The 17,412-nt window shown below is 39.8% G+C and overlaps 2 protein-coding genes across 2 annotated transcripts in view; one reads left to right on the top strand and one right to left on the bottom strand.

Annotated features, from left to right (window-relative positions):
* lgr4 (leucine-rich repeat containing G protein-coupled receptor 4) overlaps nucleotides 1-10,028 on the top strand; it is a 55,874-nt gene extending 45,846 nt beyond the window's left edge. The window contains exons 8-19 of the mRNA XM_084404605.1: nucleotides 802-870; nucleotides 1,423-1,494; nucleotides 1,608-1,679; nucleotides 2,066-2,134; nucleotides 2,357-2,428; nucleotides 3,119-3,184; nucleotides 3,293-3,364; nucleotides 5,122-5,193; nucleotides 5,454-5,579; nucleotides 5,932-6,029; nucleotides 6,179-6,235; nucleotides 6,737-10,028. Of these exons, the coding sequence (XP_084260731.1) occupies nucleotides 802-870; nucleotides 1,423-1,494; nucleotides 1,608-1,679; nucleotides 2,066-2,134; nucleotides 2,357-2,428; nucleotides 3,119-3,184; nucleotides 3,293-3,364; nucleotides 5,122-5,193; nucleotides 5,454-5,579; nucleotides 5,932-6,029; nucleotides 6,179-6,235; nucleotides 6,737-8,109 (2,218 nt within the window). The 3' untranslated portion in view covers nucleotides 8,110-10,028. The remainder of the gene's footprint in view (nucleotides 1-801; nucleotides 871-1,422; nucleotides 1,495-1,607; nucleotides 1,680-2,065; nucleotides 2,135-2,356; nucleotides 2,429-3,118; nucleotides 3,185-3,292; nucleotides 3,365-5,121; nucleotides 5,194-5,453; nucleotides 5,580-5,931; nucleotides 6,030-6,178; nucleotides 6,236-6,736) is intronic.
* kcna4 (potassium voltage-gated channel, shaker-related subfamily, member 4) overlaps nucleotides 1-17,412 on the bottom strand; it is a 108,826-nt gene that overhangs the window by 37,277 nt on the left and 54,137 nt on the right. The gene's annotated exons all lie outside the window — the stretch shown is intronic.

The raw sequence follows: 17,412 nt of genomic DNA on the forward strand, positions 1-17,412 counted from the left end.
GCATGTAATATATGAAGTGTCAAAATAACATTGAATAAAAATGTGCCAGTTGTTTTTCTGAATGTTTCAGAGAGTAAAATGCAATAGCTCATTTTAAAATGATGCAGTAAGTGTGCTGTCTTCTTCGCTTGAATTGAGTTGATCAGGATTTACAGTATACTGATAAAGGACAAAGGAGTCTTTTAGGACCTTCGGCTTTACCTTATTGCCTCCGTTCTCTCTCTCCACTTACCACAGTTCGTTTAGCAAGCATCCACTGCGTCAGGGAGGAAGAGGCGAGGGGAAGGGGAAGGCAGATAGCCATCGCTGACTCTGCTTTATTTACTTATTCTGGCCATAATTAGGACAGGATGAGGACACGCCAACGTCCTGTGCCCCTGGGGAGGAGAGTGGGACACCAGACAGGGGCATTAGGGGGTAGAGAGGAAGTATCATGCCAGGTTGTATCGTGTGGCAGCTGAGATAAACAATAACACACTGAAGAAATCAGCAGACCGGCTGTCCTGACTGGCCTCTGTAAACAGCAGAGTTGATTTCTCTCAACAGATATTTTGTTTTCTCCATCTTTCATATTGTTCCTTTTCTGTTGTTTGGCAAAAAATGATCTTCAGTTAGGGCTGTCTTTAAACGTAGAGCTGAAACAGAGGTGGCCCATATTATACTGCTTTATTAAATGTACAGTATAAAGAGCAAAGAGTTTCCTCTATATTAGTGATGGTAGTGGTTTCGCTCAAGTGTTTCATTCATACAAGGGAGGTTCTTCTAATATGAAAAACTTTCATCTGCCCTGTCTCCTTTTAGGGATCTAAACTTCAACAATCTGAAGACCTTCCCAGAGGCCATTCAGACACTGCCCAAGCTGAAAGAACTGTGCGTATCTCCAAACACACACATTCAAACAATCATTTACAGTCATTCTAATAGTTCCTCTCAGCCACTTGTTTTGAAGTTAGTTTTTGACATAGATGGTTGGTGTACCAGATTAGAATGTTGTTAGAAAATGGGGATTTCTGAACATCTTTTTTAGAGAGGAAAAAAATCGAATTGTTTTGAAGTTTCAGGTGCTTCTTTCAGCATTTTTTATTTTTATATATCAAAAACAAAACATTTGGAGTCCTTTTTAAAATAAAGGAATATTAGAATAGTTTAATAATGCACTCAAAATCAAGGGTCCCAAACAGGTTTGTTAACCTCATCACCATTGTGTTTAGAAATCCAGAGAGCTTTAAAAAAAAATGACTTGTGTCAAGCTGCCATCTAGTGTTAAGAATTAGAAGTGCTTCATAATATTGAGCTGTGATCAGTGATGTAGCAGTTATGAATCCTGAGGGAGAATGTCTCAGAGTGCTCATCTCACAGAGCTTCTTAAAGATTTTTAGCTTAATGATTTCATAATGATTTTAATTTTTCCCTGTTTGCCAGTGGATTTCATAGCAACAGCATCGCATCCATCCCTGAGGGAGCCTTCAGTAGGAATCCCCTGCTACGCACAATGTAAGCAAACGCTGATCCCACTGTCATGGAACACACACACACACACACACTGTCTCATTGAAATGTTGTTGTGATTAATTGTTTTTGACTATAAACATCCATTATGTCTTCAGCCATCTTTTTGACAACCCTCTATCCTTCGTGGGAACTACTGCTTTCCAGAACCTGTCAGACCTGCACTCTCTGTAAGCAGAATCATTATTCAATCATTGTTCTGGAACTGAATTAATGACACTCACAATTAACATATTAGTGTGTAACTGGCAGGTGTCCGTTTGAATGACTGACCTGCATACTACAGTGTTTACTTGCTTTTATATGTTTCTTTCTATTTATTCAACTTTATAGGAATCATTCACCCCCAAAATTAAAATGTGGTTGTTCCAAATCAGTATAGTACTTTCTATCTTCCATGAAACAAAAAAGTTGATGTTTAGGAGTTGCTGTTTTCCGTAATGCACTTTTCTATATAATGGCCTATATATGATACTTCAATAATGCTTTTTTCTTCAGTTTTGGAGCTTGAAAAGAATTAAAAGTTTTAATTTCTTGAATTTGTTATATATTTCAGAATGCTGCGCGGTGCCAGTATGATGCAGGATTTCCCCAGCCTGACTGGAACAATAAATCTAGAAAGCCTGTGAGTTTATTTTACACTGGATAAACATACGCAAAGAACAGTGTCAGTTAAAATAAAATCAACTGCAAAACATTTATGTTAGGTTTCCTAATATGGAAATGTCATACAACACAGCCTGAAATAAATTAAAAAAAATATTAAATGACAAGCCTTTAAAGTTTAAACTACAGTATAAATTAATCAAAAACACAATTCACATTTAATGTATCTTGTGTTGTTCAGGACTTTAACAGGAACTAAAATCAGAAGCATCCCAGCAGACCTGTGTGAGGATCTGACTGTGCTACGAACACTGTAAGTCACACACGGCATAATTCAGTGCCACTCACACTCCTGACACAACAGTATAACACATCGGATACACAACGATATTAGCACTAAATGACACTTTGTAACCATAAACTAATATGCTACTGCACACATAAGCATGTTTTTAAGCAGTGACATACCACTCATAACAGTTTGTAACACATGTCAGTCAGATGTCCATGAGCGCCCAGTGATGTGCCAGTTACAGCCTTGAGCGCTCAGTAATTAATCATCAGTCACAGGCCCCTTTACACGCAAAGGTTAGCCGTCACTCAAAACACTCACACACGGTCATGGAAAAGCCTTCAAGCCGGTGCTGTCATTTAAGATACTAACATATGCTCAGCATGTCAGTCATAACGTACACTCCCCTTTCCGCATAAGCTTCAAATACACACAGACACACTCCATCACACACAAGCGAAGTGTGCATCAGTCAAGCGTCATCCACCTCACAGGCGCGTACGCAGTGGCCTGTCAGAGGCACAGCTGCAGGGGGATGTTTTAAAGTGATGTCTAATGACCTCCCGGAGGATAGCGAGCCAGAGGCAGGCCTGCTCCCAGCCCGACTGCTGTAACACATCACACATCCTTTAGTTCCTGTCTAAACTTCATCAAAACATTTCCATTCCTCACAAGCTCAGTGTCTCAACATTTGTGTGTATGTTCTGACAGAGATCTTTCCTATAATGACATTGGAGACCTGCCGTCCTTTCAGGGCTGTGTTAGACTGCAGGACATGTAAGTTCCGCAATCGTGCTACGTTTTTCAACTGTTTATACAATGTTCATTACTTACATTTGAATTATGTTTATGAATAGGCTTTTTTTTTTATTATGTGTCCTGTAGAAGTCTACAGCACAACCAAATCCAGCAGATAGACAGAGGAACTTTCCAGGGGATGACTAGCCTTAGAGTGCTGTAAGTAATAACAATTACTGTGCCGTAAATGTGTGTATATGCAAATGTTAATGTATATTCAGCAGGTCATTCTCACAAAACAATCCCAGAGAGGGTGATCACTCTTGTATTAGATGATCCTACATTATTACACATATTACATGGCTACCTACCACATAAATAAATAAATGGACATGAAATATTGATTTGAATTCATTGGAAGATTTCATTATGTGAGAAGAAAGAGACTGTGGAGTGATACAACAGAGACCTGAAACTAGCACAGTTATTTTGCAATTAAGCACTCATTACATACAAATATTTGGCCACAAAATAATGAAATTAACCAGTCAGAATAAAGTATTCAATAGAGTCTTATTAATAATAATTACTGTAAATGGTCTAATAAACTATATTAATTGAAGAATTGTTTGTGATGATGATGATAATTATTATTAGGGATGCACCGTTACCACTTTTTCATAACTAGGCTGATACCGACGTGAAAGAGAATTTAATGCATTATTCAAGGCTTTCTGGGCACGCTTCAGATGTTTGCGCACAGTAAACTTCTTGTCCTGTAATAAGGAACCACTCGCTATATGTAAATCACGTAACAGTTCAAGTTTTTACTTACAGTACATATACGATTTCGTTTTAATCCAAATGACGTGTGCTGAGTGAATGATCGGTAATCAAGAGCATGCAACAGAAGTGCACGTTCTCTCAGTTAACGTTTCAGTCTCTCCCACCAGTTAACGTTTGTAATATGTGCCTTGTTTTTAAGAGTTCAGGCGCGTAGCGCTGAAACCCTATTGTAATTGTAAAATTTTCCTTGGATCAGCATTCTCTCCTAAAAGTGATCGGGCAGACCAAAACGTAAGTCGTAGAGACTTGAAACTTGAAACACCATCTACAACGTCACCAAGGCTTTCCTCGATCGGCCTGACGGGGGGGTGCTACAATAGTGAGAAGTACGAAATCGCTATTTGCTATTAACTCCTAAACTGTTAGGCGTAGTGTCTTATATCATTGGAATCCTTTGGTCAAGGCAGACAAAATGCATGACTCGAATTCAGTCGTCACCCTGGCAAAAAAAAATAATGTAAACCTACTTTTCTGAACTAGTCCTAGGTTTTTGGCCCGATCGGAACCAAACCAGTGCAGCAAGATTCTCTGGAGTCTGATTGTCAATAATTTTCAAAAGAATTATCTCTAAGGGGCACTAAAACATTAGAAGTGGGAGGAGCCTTCACGTTTTTCACGTGCGTAAAGGATTGTATACCGCACGATTTTTTGCACACGCCCACAACGTTCATGCCGTGTGGTAGAACTTCTCATCCTGAGCAACTTTGCCTCTAGGACCGTTGCTGTCAATCGAATCGTGTGTTAAATATGGGAGATTACTGTTAAAAACGTGTCAAAATGCTGCATTTATATGGCAGATTCCATGAAATGGCTGAAAATGGCCCTCTTTCTGCCTGATATGCATAGAACTTCACGAAATTGGGTGTGCACATGTGTCACATTATTCTATGCCATAGATGGCACTTTAACTGTTATAAAGGTGTCTTAAATGGTTAAGAGAGCTTTAAGGCACACCTAGCAACACATGAGTGTAAAATGACCAGCTAATGACTTTTTCAATCAAGTGAATAGCACCTGGACCTATGATAAAATGAACCTAGACAAGGCCAGATCCCTGAAATCTGAATCTTTACCCAGAGCCATCTGTATATGTTTAGCTTGTGTATGTTTGTTTTCACACTGCTCTACAGAGACCTGAGCAGAAACCGGATCAAGTTCATCCACAGAGATGCTTTCCTTTCTCTCAGCGCTCTCACCAACCTGTGAGTGTTTAGTCAAATTGTATGCTCTCATAATTATTCACATTCATTGTATTTCAGTGGAAAAACTGCTGGGAAATTGAAAATATAATTGTCATGATATAATTTATTATACATTGCTCTTTAATTAGATATTAAAAGTACTTTGATGCAGATTCTGCCTCTGATTAAACAACAAAGCCATACGGGGCTTTCTTGTGTGTGTGTGTGTATGTGTGTGTGTGTACATGAATATAATTGCCGTTTTTCCATCATGCCATTAGGGATCTCAGTCTGAACTCCCTAGCCAGTGTTCCTACCGCAGGACTGAGTGCACTGAACCAGCTTAAACTGACTGGAAATGTGGAACTGAGGAACAGTCTAATGTCTAAAAGTCTGCCTAAACTCAGGTAGAGCTCTTCACAGCCTTACTCATGTGCCTGTGACTGATTACAGTTCATTAAGGTTGCTCCTGTGTCCCAGTTCAGTTTATATGAATAATGATGTGACATCCTTACCTTCACCTGTTCTCTGTAATCACACTCAGAGTATACTCAAGAAATCAGAGACCTTGAGTCTTTCTTTGATCAAAACCCAGATAATTAACTCTTCATGTCTTTCTAATCAGTTCTCTCTCTCTCTCTCTCTCTCTCTCTCTCTCTCTCTCTCTCTCTCTCTCTCTCTCTCTCTCTCTCTCTCTCTCTCTCTCTCTCTCTCTCTCTCTCTCTCTCTCTCACTCCATCTCTGTCTTTGTCCCCAAAGGTCCATTACGGTTCCCTATGCCTACCAGTGTTGTGCTTTTGTGACTTGTGACAGTGCAGTTAACCCAGCTGAGGATGACGAGCGGAGAAATACATTTGGTATGACTTTTTGTCATATAGTGTAATGCTGTTAAGCTCAGCAGCTTCTGGTGTATGTGGCCACATGTGATTGAATGAGGTGGTCTGGCTATGTTTATGTGTGGTATTATGTGTCTCATAGTTGACATGCTTATAAATGTATTTGTTAGGTGGTGAGGAGGAGATGGAAAGGATTCCTCTAGTCATGCACTGCTCACCCTCACCGGGTAAATACAAAGAAGTCTCTTTTTCTCTCCTTTTGCTACAGCCAGAGAACTCTTGGTAATCTAATGTTACAAGATACTCACAGAATTATTACCACCATAACACATATTTACTATGGGATGCACAAAACATCTGTACCATATTGGCCGTTTTGTTTTATTTGTAATAAACTCTATTATTTTTAATAATCCCTATTATGTACTGTACACTAATGTTCAAAAGTATGGGGTCAGTAAGGAGCTCCAAATCAGTATATTTGAATGATTTCTGAAGAATCATGTGACAGTGAAGACTGGAGTAATGATGCTGAAAATTCAGCTTTGCCATCACAGGGATAAATGACATTTTAAGAAAAGAAAAAGTTATTGTAGATTGTAATAATATTTCACAATATTATTTTTTTTACTGTATTTTTGATCAAATAAATGCTGGATCTTTAATCTTTTTTTTAAAACATAAAATATTGACTTAGCCTTTTATACACTCTTATGCATTTCTTTCAGGGGCATTTAAACCTTGTGAACACTTGTTGGGAAGCTGGATGATCCGATTGACCGTGTGGTTCATCTGCCTGGTGGCGCTCCTCTTCAACTGCCTGGTGCTTGCAGCCACCTTCTCCCCACGAACCTCTCCTCTCTCCCCATCCCGACTCCTGGTGGCTCTCCTGGCCTCCGCTAACCTGCTGACAGGGGTCTACGTGGCAGCACTGACACTCCTGGATGCCGTCACCTGGGGCTCGTTTGCAGAGTATGGCGTGTGGTGGGAAACGGGTGCCGGATGTCAGGTGGTGGGCTTCCTCGCTGTGTTTTCATCAGAGTGGGCTGTCCTGCTGCTGGCGTTAGCTGCGGTGGAGCGTTGCTTTGCTGTGAGGGCTCTGATGGGGAAGGCGGGAGCTCTGAGGTCCAGTAGCGAAAGGAGGGAACGACGAAGAAGGTTTGGTATCGCTGCACTCCTGTTGGGATTGATATCTATTGCGGCGGCCTGCCTCAGTCTGTATCATGAATCTGCCATGGGCTCTCCTCTCTGCCTGCCCTTCTCTGGAGGTCCCGGACCAGGTCTGGGGTTCACAGTGGCCCTGGTGCTATTGAACACACTAGCGTACCTGCTGAGCGCGGTTGTCTATATGCGGTTATACTGCAGACTGGGTCGTGCCCAGTTGGCTGATCCCGAGCAGGCCGGGTCTGTGAGGCATATTGCCTGGCTCATCTTCACCAACTGCATCTTCTTCTGTCCTGTAGCGGCTTTCTCATTCGCTCCCCTGCTGGCCGGGACCAGTAATGCAGTGGGCGGACCGGAGATGGCCAAATCCGTGACACTCATATTCTTTCCCCTCTCTGCCTGCTTGAACCCTGTGCTGTACGTCTGCTTCAGTCCTTCCTTCAGATATGACTGGCTTCGGCTTAGAGGACGGGGGAGGGCCGGAGGTTGCGGCGGGCTGGTTGGTAAAGTGGTCACTAAAGGGACGGTAGCAGGAGGCTCTGCGCTATCTGACGACGGCGAAGGCTTGTCTAGCGATTGCGGAATGTACACAAAGTTGCACAGCAACACTCGGGGAATGTGTGAACACTGTGACCCCGCCCTCCACATCAGGACATCTTCCTCTTCTGCTTCCTCCTCTTCCTCAGCCTGCAGACATTTAGTGAAGTCCCACAGCTGCCCTGCCCTGATGGCAAACGCATCTCAGTGCCTGAGCTCAGAGGGGTACTGGCCCGACACCGGGACGCTTTCCGCCCAGTCAGAATATGGAGACGAGGGCGATTCGTTTGTGTCAGACAGTTCGGAGCAGGTTCAGGCTTGCGGCCGAGCTTGTTTCTGTCAGAGCCGCGGCCTCCCTTTAGTACACTACTCTTATAACCTCCCCCGCATGACAGACTGAGCTCACAGCCCCGAGCACTCACACACTCACTTCCTCACAGAGTCCTCCAGGGTGTGGAGTGTCCCTGCTCCGCAAGGACAGAGAACAGGGAGGGGCTGGACACGTGGCTGCAGAGCCATTGAGACAAACAGACCGGAAGCACTTTTCACACTTGTGTGTGTGTGTGCGCGTGCGTGTGTGTGTGTGTGTGTGTGTGTGTGTGTGTGTGTGTGTGTGTGTGTGTGTGTGTGTGTGTGTTTGAGTGAATATAGACCAAATCCATGAAAAGGGAATCTGACAATACAGAAAGACTCTCTGAGCCAAATGTTGTCAGCAAACAACATGTCTTGTTTTCTGTTTCCTGTCCCCCTCAGCCAAATTCAGTTGCATTGGCACCCAGGGGTGATTGACAGTAGGATGGACTCAGTAATCTTATCTCCCAGTGCCTGCCTTTCAGTTTGCAAGTGTAGAACTTGTCTGTTTATTTTCTTGGGGCATTTTTAGAAGAGAAAAATATATTTTCCCTTTTATTCTTTAAAACGTTTGTCCTTTCGATTTAAAGCAGGGATATATGTGCCATTGTTGATTGTCTTTTTTCTTATTCCTTGTTGTCATCATAAAGTCTGACTGTCTATGTAGCAAAGTTCCTCCTTATACTGGAGTTCCAGTTTGCCGATGAGAATGTAATGTTCATGCTGTCTTGTTCATGCCCTCTCATTTCTGAGTAAGTTCAAGTTGACCGTAATGTTGAAAAGCATTCATTCCTTGCCTGTTTTTTTCTGAAAGTGATCCTAAAAACAGTCCTCTCCTTCAGCTAAAAGAGTGATCCAGTCATGCCAGTACTCTATTAACTGTTTATGAAAAGAAATCATATTTAATTTATGTTATATAATGACCTTTGGATGTCTTGACCAGAGCGCTTCCTTAATCACTAGTAAGTTTCTAATAATTTATTTTAAGACATGGAAATGCTTTGATGAATGAATGGCAAACTACACTTCTTTTTTTTTTTTATTCTGCTATTAAGTCACTAGATCATTTTGATTTGTATTTTGTACACTGGTAGTGAAAAAAAATGGGTTTCACGTTAGTCATGTTATGGTTGATAAACTATATATATTAATATTTATACTATTAGGTCTAAAAATAAATTAAAAATAAAACTCTAAAAGTGAAAATCATTTTTTTACATTCTACAACTGAATTTAAGCATCACAACATAATGTAACATGAAAAGTTTAAGATTTTCTTAAGATTACATTTAACAGTGTTATAAATTATTAGTTTTTAAAGATTATCTTTGAGAATTTGATGACTGCAAACATAATCTAAATGTAAAAATATGAAAAATGAGCATGCAAAATTTAATTTTCTATATTGTTAAATCCCAATAAAATTAAAATTGTATCTTGAAAATATCTTGATCTTGAATATTGTGCATCCCTACATAAGAGCTGATGTTACATGCTTTGTACCAAGGTCTTTAAAATTCATAGCCTGTCCTTATGAAAACCCTTTTTTTCCTCTACACTTAACATCCATACAGTAGCATCCGTGTGATCAGCTTTATAATATATTGATGTTGATGTTGCCATTAAGCTATGTCATGTGGGATGGACAAGGGGACCAAAGTATGTCTTTGTGTTCAGGAATATAGAACATTTCATCATAATGATTCTACTTGTATACCTTTGTCCATGTATGTTCAGGAATTTAAGTGAAAGGAAATGTGTGTTTGTTTGCCTTAGATACCGAATGTCAACACCTTCCTTTGGTCTTCTAACATGTTTGCAAAGTGGATGCCATTTTGCCAGTCATATAAGCTCTGGCATCAACTGACAAGCCTTGCAGGTCGTAGCTACTAGAACTGACAGAATTCCAAAGTGTGTGTGTGTGTGTGTGTGTGTGTGTGTGTGTGTGTGTGTGTGTGTGTGTGTGTGTGTGTGTGTGTGTGTGTGTGTGTGTGTGTGTGTGTGTGTGTGTGTGTGTGTGTGTGTGTGTGTGTGTGTGTTAGAAAGAGAGAGAGGTTTAGAGATGTCAGTATGTTGTAAATTATTTTTGTAGGACACATCTAATCAAAAATGGGATGCATTGTCTAACTGTGGAAGCTACCTCTTCAACCGTAGTGGCTACCAGTAGTGAGTAGTACATGTGGTTACGTTTTCATTTTTATTTTGTTGGTATGATTGCTTGCGCTGTAAATACATCTAGTTGTATGTTCTCACTGAATGAGTCATGCGTTAGTTTGTACTGGGAGAAAATGACATACTGTATACAGACATTTTTGTAAACCAAACTATATAAACTGATTCGCTTTAAAGATGGGATTGCTTGTCCTTTGTTATTAAGTTTCTCTCTTGATAGTTTATTCCTCTTTTAGTTGATGAGTTACACGTGTTGTGTCATGCTCTTTTTATTCCTATCTGAAATCCAAGGTCCTGACACTGCTCATTTATAAAGCGGTAGTCTCATTGATAGATTTAAAGTTTTAACCTTGCAGTATTATGCCTGTCATCCTAAATTGGCTCTTCTTTATAATACTGACTGCAGCTCCTGAAACTTCACCTTCATGTCATAACAATGAACATTAGCGCTTCAATGCTTTTTATTCAAAAATAGCAGCCATCCCCAATATTAAAATGTTTCATGTGGTTAATGCATTAATTATCCTTTAACCTGTCATGGCATTTAAATACCTGACAAGATTAGTTATTCAATTAATGGAGCATTACTACGTTTTTAAAAAGAGGAGAGTGCCTACAAAACAATCATCTGTTAAGCCCATGGGAATTGTATGTTCCCTAAAAGAAAAAAAAACATCACAGCCGGTGCTGTGGAAAACGGCTCCGCCAATCAAGCAGCCGGGTCGGGGATTGTGGAACCACCAGACACTGCCAGAAGGGATAGGGAGGGGTTCATAGTCAATTCTTCTTTTTTCTGCTTCTAATTTTCATCTTATCAGACTCCCAATGCTTAAAAAAAGGCTGATTCTATTTTGTGTGTGGATGGAGTTTAACTGGCATCAGTTTAAAGAATAATTTTTGGGAGTTTTTGCCTTTTATTATGATAGGACAGTATGGGATAGAGAAAAAATCAAGAGCCGGGACTTGAACTCGGGTCGCCCAAAAGCCCAACAGTGCTAAATGTCACTGCAGAGACCACTAGGCTATCATGGCCAATTAATCAGCATCAGTTTGATGAATATTAGAACCTCACTGTGTAAGAAACATGGGGGGAACAGAATCCGACAGCAAACAATTCAGCTGTCAAAATCCATTACTCCCATTATGAGAGGTGTTGATGTAGTGGCTTAATGGATGTTTATTATATTCTCTGTATATTCAAGATGGAGCTTGACCAGCATCATTTATATACATATTAGTTCCTCTGTGTAAAATACATGAATCCGACGGCAAACAAACCAGCTGTCGGAATCCGTTCCCCCACTCCCATTATGAGAGGTGTTGATGTATTGGCTTTACTGGAGGGGCGGAATAAGAACATTTGAAGTAGACCCCCTGGAGCTCATCGTCGAGTTGCTAAAACATCTCAGTGGGAATCTTTCCTATGGTGCCCGTAATTGAACCAAGCGCTTAAGCATGAATGCTTTCTGCAATATTACAGTCACACTAGTTAATGCTTAATAAACTGCCATCTTACGTTCTTTTAGTACAGATCTTTGCACACTAAACATCCATGATTGAAGATTCTGATCTTACCTGACTTACGGGCGGTTTGGTGTTTGAGGAGATCTATAGTTTTCTTTGCAGACCTCACTGCATGTGTTGAATGAATAGCTTTGATTAGGCAGGGGTGAGAAGTAGTAGCCTGCCAGGATTTGTTATTACCTTAATGTTCCTGGTGATAGACTAAAACCATCCAGGCTGAGAGAACGACTCATTACTAAGACTAATATCACCGTCAGTACTAAATATACGGCTTGTGACAGGCAATTCAACACGTAATTAGTGATTCTGACTGGAAGGAGGCCTCATTTGCTCTAGTTCTCACCAGTCCAGCAGATGGTTGTGGCTTGTAGGCGCCTCTAGATGGCAGTGCTGTTCAGCTGGTTTACAGAGTAACGCTTTCTCATTTTCCGTGCTACTTCAGCTTTATATTAAACGGGAGATTTTCCCCAGCCGCTGAGAGCCTCTGATCTTTCCAAATGTACTCCTGTAACCTTCATATGTAAGTGTACACTGCATGTGGACCTGCTTAGCCACTACTAGCAGAGAAACCACCTGCTAGAGGTAGGATAATAAATTAAGCGCCCACTTCCGTATTAACGTTAGGCCTAATAAAAATTTGCATAAATGTAAAAATTCAGAATGTCTATATATCTGTAACTTATATGCCACGCTCTAACTTCAATAGAGTTATTTCCAATATCTGGCAGGCTACTGCTGCAATCATTCTACCATACAAAGATGTAGGCCTATGACATTGCCATTTTATAAAGTATTTAGTCTCCAAGAGAGTTGCTATGGTGATACTGTGAACTGGAAAAGCTAATAGCTTTACCTGATTTTTTTTATCCATTTTTAATTTACATCTTTAAAAATTACCGTAGCTACTTGCTGTAGGCCTACTCAATTATTTAGTATTCGTAAGTTACTCATTTGAGTAAGATTATAATGCAAAATAGGTATCTCCGATCAGGTCTGCGACAGATATTTCCATAAATGATTTTTAAATGTCACATAAAACTGTACCATCTTGCCATTTAGCGCTACGTACGAGTAATCTAGTACTCCGATGTGACAGCGACTATCAATCATGAAAATGTTGATCGTCGTGACCAAATATATATATTTTTTTTTTTCTGATTGGTTACTGCGGCATTTAGGGCGGTAGGCTACCAGAGATCTGATTGGTTAACATAAGGACACCATGCTGTCCAGACCTGCGCAATAAAGTGAATAATGGATTTGAAAGCGTGCAGTGATGCATGGAATCACTTTGACCATGAAACTACAAGTGCAAGATGTGCAGCAGTGCCAATCTGCCATTTAGGCTACTTGACATTAGCCTATAATGAGAACAACATTTTAATAGGACGTTGTAAATGCTTTATGCTTTAGTCGCCAGTAGCCGCGTTTCCATTAGCTTACCCTTCAAATTGCGCAAATTGAAATTGCGAATTGGAAATAGCCTACGCTCAATGGAAACACGTCAATTTCGCAAAAACTCCCATTTATCGCAAAAAAGTTTTCACGCTCGCATGAAGTGGTTTTTCAGGCAATTCGAAAAAGGAAATTTCGCAAAACTGCAAGGGAAATTTTTGCGCGTTTACAAGTCACCTGACTTAGAAGGCGCGGTGTGTTTGGACAGAATACGAGACAGAGTTCCAGAGCCGGACAGTAACTGAGTACATTTACTTGAGTACAGTACTTAAGTACAATTCTGAGGGATCTGTACTTTACTCGAGTATCATTTTTGGGGAGTACTCATGACTTTACTCAAGTACATTTGAGAGGCAAATATTGTACTCTTTACTCCACTACATTTCTATCCATAACTGTGAGTACCCGTTACTTCTTCTATAAAAAAAAAAAAAAAAGAATAAAGGAAAAAAGAAACATCTCGGAAACCCTCTCAAATGTGATTGGATTGTGCAGGCGCCACTGATTGGGACAGCCTATCAGCAATCACCTTCAGCTTTCCGCCAAAGTCAACTCCATGGTCAGATTTAGATAAGAGAAGAAACCATGGACGAAACAATGGATGAAGACGCAGCAGGTCCATCCTGGGAGTGATTTTTTTTTTTCCCAGGATGGTAGGGGAAGACTCATGAATATTCATTAGGGAAGTCATCCCTGATTGGTCTTAACCCCAGTGACAGGTAGGTTTAGGGGCGGGGTTATGGAGGTCATAAGACCCCCAGTGAGGGGTAGGTTTAGGGGTGGGGTTAGGGGTAGGTAGGAGTCTTCCCCTACCATCCTGGGAAAAAAAATATCGCATCCCGGGAATGTGCCAAGCCGTGGCCCCACCTCGCCAGACTAGTTAATGATAGTTTTCGCTTCAAGTGTTTGCTGTTTTTACCAATGTAAGCACTGTGGCAGTAGTAATGCAATATTTAGAAAATGTACTCTTGTACTCTTGATACTCAAGTTCTTTTAAAAACAAGTACTTTAGTACTTTTACTTAAGTAGACATCTGACTGTAGTACTTTTACTTGTACTTGAGTAAAATTTAGCAAGGGGTATCTGTACTTTTACTCAAGTAATGTAGCTGTGTACTCTGTCCGCCTCTGCAGAGTTCTTTGTTAAATTCATAAAAGACAAAAGAGTTACGGAAATACTGGATTCTAAACCTCATAGAGGTGCCACAATCAAGACCTCGGAGCAGAAATGAGTGAGAAACACCCAGAAACACCTCATATGTTCTGCAAGTAAGGGTCTTTCCTTGCCATTAATGCTTGGATAACAAGCCTATGTTTCCTTCCATTAATAATAATAATGTCTAGTGCGGTACCACGTCCGTTGCCATGGTAGGTGGTACCAACGTCCGTTGCCATGATCTTTGGAATGACTTGTCGCGAGAGGAAAAAATACTCTGAAGTCGCATAACATCGGTTAATGGAAAGTAGTAGTTTTTTATCGATATAAAAAAAAAAAAAAAATCTGTATTGGAAACGCGCCTACTGTTTCAGCATTGTTGTTAGGGGAAAGAGCGCATCCACAACGTATGGGAGTTACACATTCAGACAAACCTAGTCAAGTTCACGTGCGCATTCGCGTCCTTTTCTGCAGATGTAAGTTGTAATATTACTTTTATGTTGGCTATAGGCTATCTGATTAATCTCATGTAGGATGTGATTGTTTTTATTTTGTCAGCATTCATTTTCGTATGTTTTAATTAAAGTCTTTTGTTTTTATTATCTCCGTGCCAGAAACGAAATGAAAAAATGTACAAACATGCCCTACTTGCCACGTACACTGGAAAGCTTGAATCATTAAGAAAGTATGGAGAAAGGCCCAAGCAGAGCCGTCAGAGCTGCAATTTAGTGAGCTAGAAATCTCCAAGTCTTTAAATTATGCTTTCTTCACCATGTGCAGAATTTTACAAGGTTTCATTAAACAGAGTCATTAGCACATAAAAGTCATTCAGAGCACAGTACCAACTGAACAGCTGAGCCACAAATCTTTCCTAGTGCAGATTCCAGATAAAGGACAAACTGGAGGGTGTGACGCTGGACCCGAACCATAGAAAAGAGAATATTGCTAAAAGACAAGGAAAATCTTTTGCCATTCAGAATGTTGATTCTTTCTGGCATGAAATGAATAAGCAAAGGGTATCAGTGAAGCTGTCCATCTGGACCTGGAAGAGACGACGTAGACTGAGTTTGTCAAGAAACTTAAACTGTTAAAAATAAAACCCCTCAGTCTGTCGGCTACAAATTCAGTCAGCTGTGGCACACAGTAGAAAATCTCACACGCCAAATATAGTCACACCTTACCTTCCACTCCACCTTTAACTCACTAACACTATACAAATGTAATATGTTATTTTAGTGTTGTTTATATGCTATTTTTGTATTTTATTGATATTGTGAATTAGCTTTTCTATTTTCATTTTTCATTTTAGTTTTAGTAATTTTATGATGTGCTTTTGTCATTTCAATTCATTTTCTTTTTTTTTAGCTTTAATAAACGTTTATTTCATTTTAGTACTTATTTTACTTCAGTTCAAATTTTCATTCCAGTTTTTTAAATGTAGCCTACATGTTATTTTATTTCAGCATTATTTCAACTAACAGATATTATTTTGAATCATTTTAGTTTTTCTTTTTGTTAAAGATAACAGTGCTGAAATAATCCATATGAAAAACTTACTATCCCATGTACCAATAAATTAAGAGGCCAATCTGTTTGGCTATATTAACTATTTCTTTAAATAACCATTTACTCAACGACTAGTCAAATATGCTGCATAAGCAGTTAGACAAATACCTGTCTAGTGGATGGTGACATGCTTAAAATAATTTGGAGCTGAAATGAGTTTAAAGGAAAGTCTCCACCAACGAGGTCAAACATAACCACACCAATATAACATATTAGACTATGATTGTTTGCTCAATGGAGCCAATTGTGTTTACTTGGTTTAGAATAAATACAGTCAGACAGCCTGTGAACGGAAAGTTAGTTCCAGTTGATTTTTAACGTCACCCCTATAACAATAAAAAGTTAGTATGATTTCTATCCACTCAAGAGGCTGCTAATAGCACAGTTCCTCTCCCCATGGCCTTGTCTGTGGTATCTCTGACAACACGCTCTGCTCATATCAGCAGACATTATTTGATAAAGGGAGCAAAGGGCACGAATGTGCTGAGGGATTAGCGTTCGCTAACATTACAAGGTAATTCACAGTGGCACATCTGCCATCTTGATTGTTTGTACAGAAAGCACATACCTAATCACACTGAGTTGCCCGTTTTCATCTCCCCCTGGCTTTCCTCTCTCAACGGCTGAAGGTGATCACCGCCTCATTGGGGAACGGCTTCAGCTTAGCCACATCCTGCTTATGCAAGCTTTATCTCTCGCTGTCAAACATCTCACACAGATGCACCGTGGCAAGGCTCATTTTTAAGCCCCTGTGTTGAGGAAAGCTTATTTTGAATTCTGGGATGTAATGCTTTCCCAATTCACATTAGGTTATCCATATTATTTTACTAGATACTACACTATGCATATTAGAGGTTGTCGTGAGTAATGCATAGAAATGTGCAACTATCGGGAGCTCATTACGCAACTCTCTGGAATATTTGATCCCGACATCCAGTGATCAGATATTTCTCAATATTCACTGTCAGACACGGCAACTCTGTATATCAGACGTCAACAGTGTCATTAACAATTGAGTCTCCCTGCACAAACGGGTCAAACCAAGCTAACAATGTTCTCAAAACATTCTGGAAAAGGTTCTCTCAAAGTTATGAACAAACATTCTTCCAATAACATCAATAGAATATTTGTACATTGTTATCTGGTCTTTAATAATGTTCTCAAAACATTAGCCCAAAAACATCATATCTACATTTATACACTTTTCTTCTGAAACGGTTTAGTTGGACATTCGTCTAACTTTTTTTTAAATGTTACAACTTGTTTCAGAATGTTCAGAGAACATTCAAATGTAACGTTCTCAAAATGTTTGCAGATTGAAAAAATGGAATGTTTCCTAAACAATTGCGTTACCATGAAAAAAACAAAATAATTAAAACTTCTGTATGTTCAGAGAATTCTGTATGTTCAGAGAATTATAGATTATTATAGCTTAATGGTAACATTAGCAGTGCGTTCTTAAAACATATTTTTGTTAACT

The sequence above is a fragment of the Rutilus rutilus genome (assembly GCF_951802725.1).
Source record: "Rutilus rutilus genome assembly, chromosome: 3".
Classification (NCBI taxonomy): Eukaryota; Metazoa; Chordata; class Actinopteri; order Cypriniformes; family Leuciscidae; genus Rutilus; species Rutilus rutilus.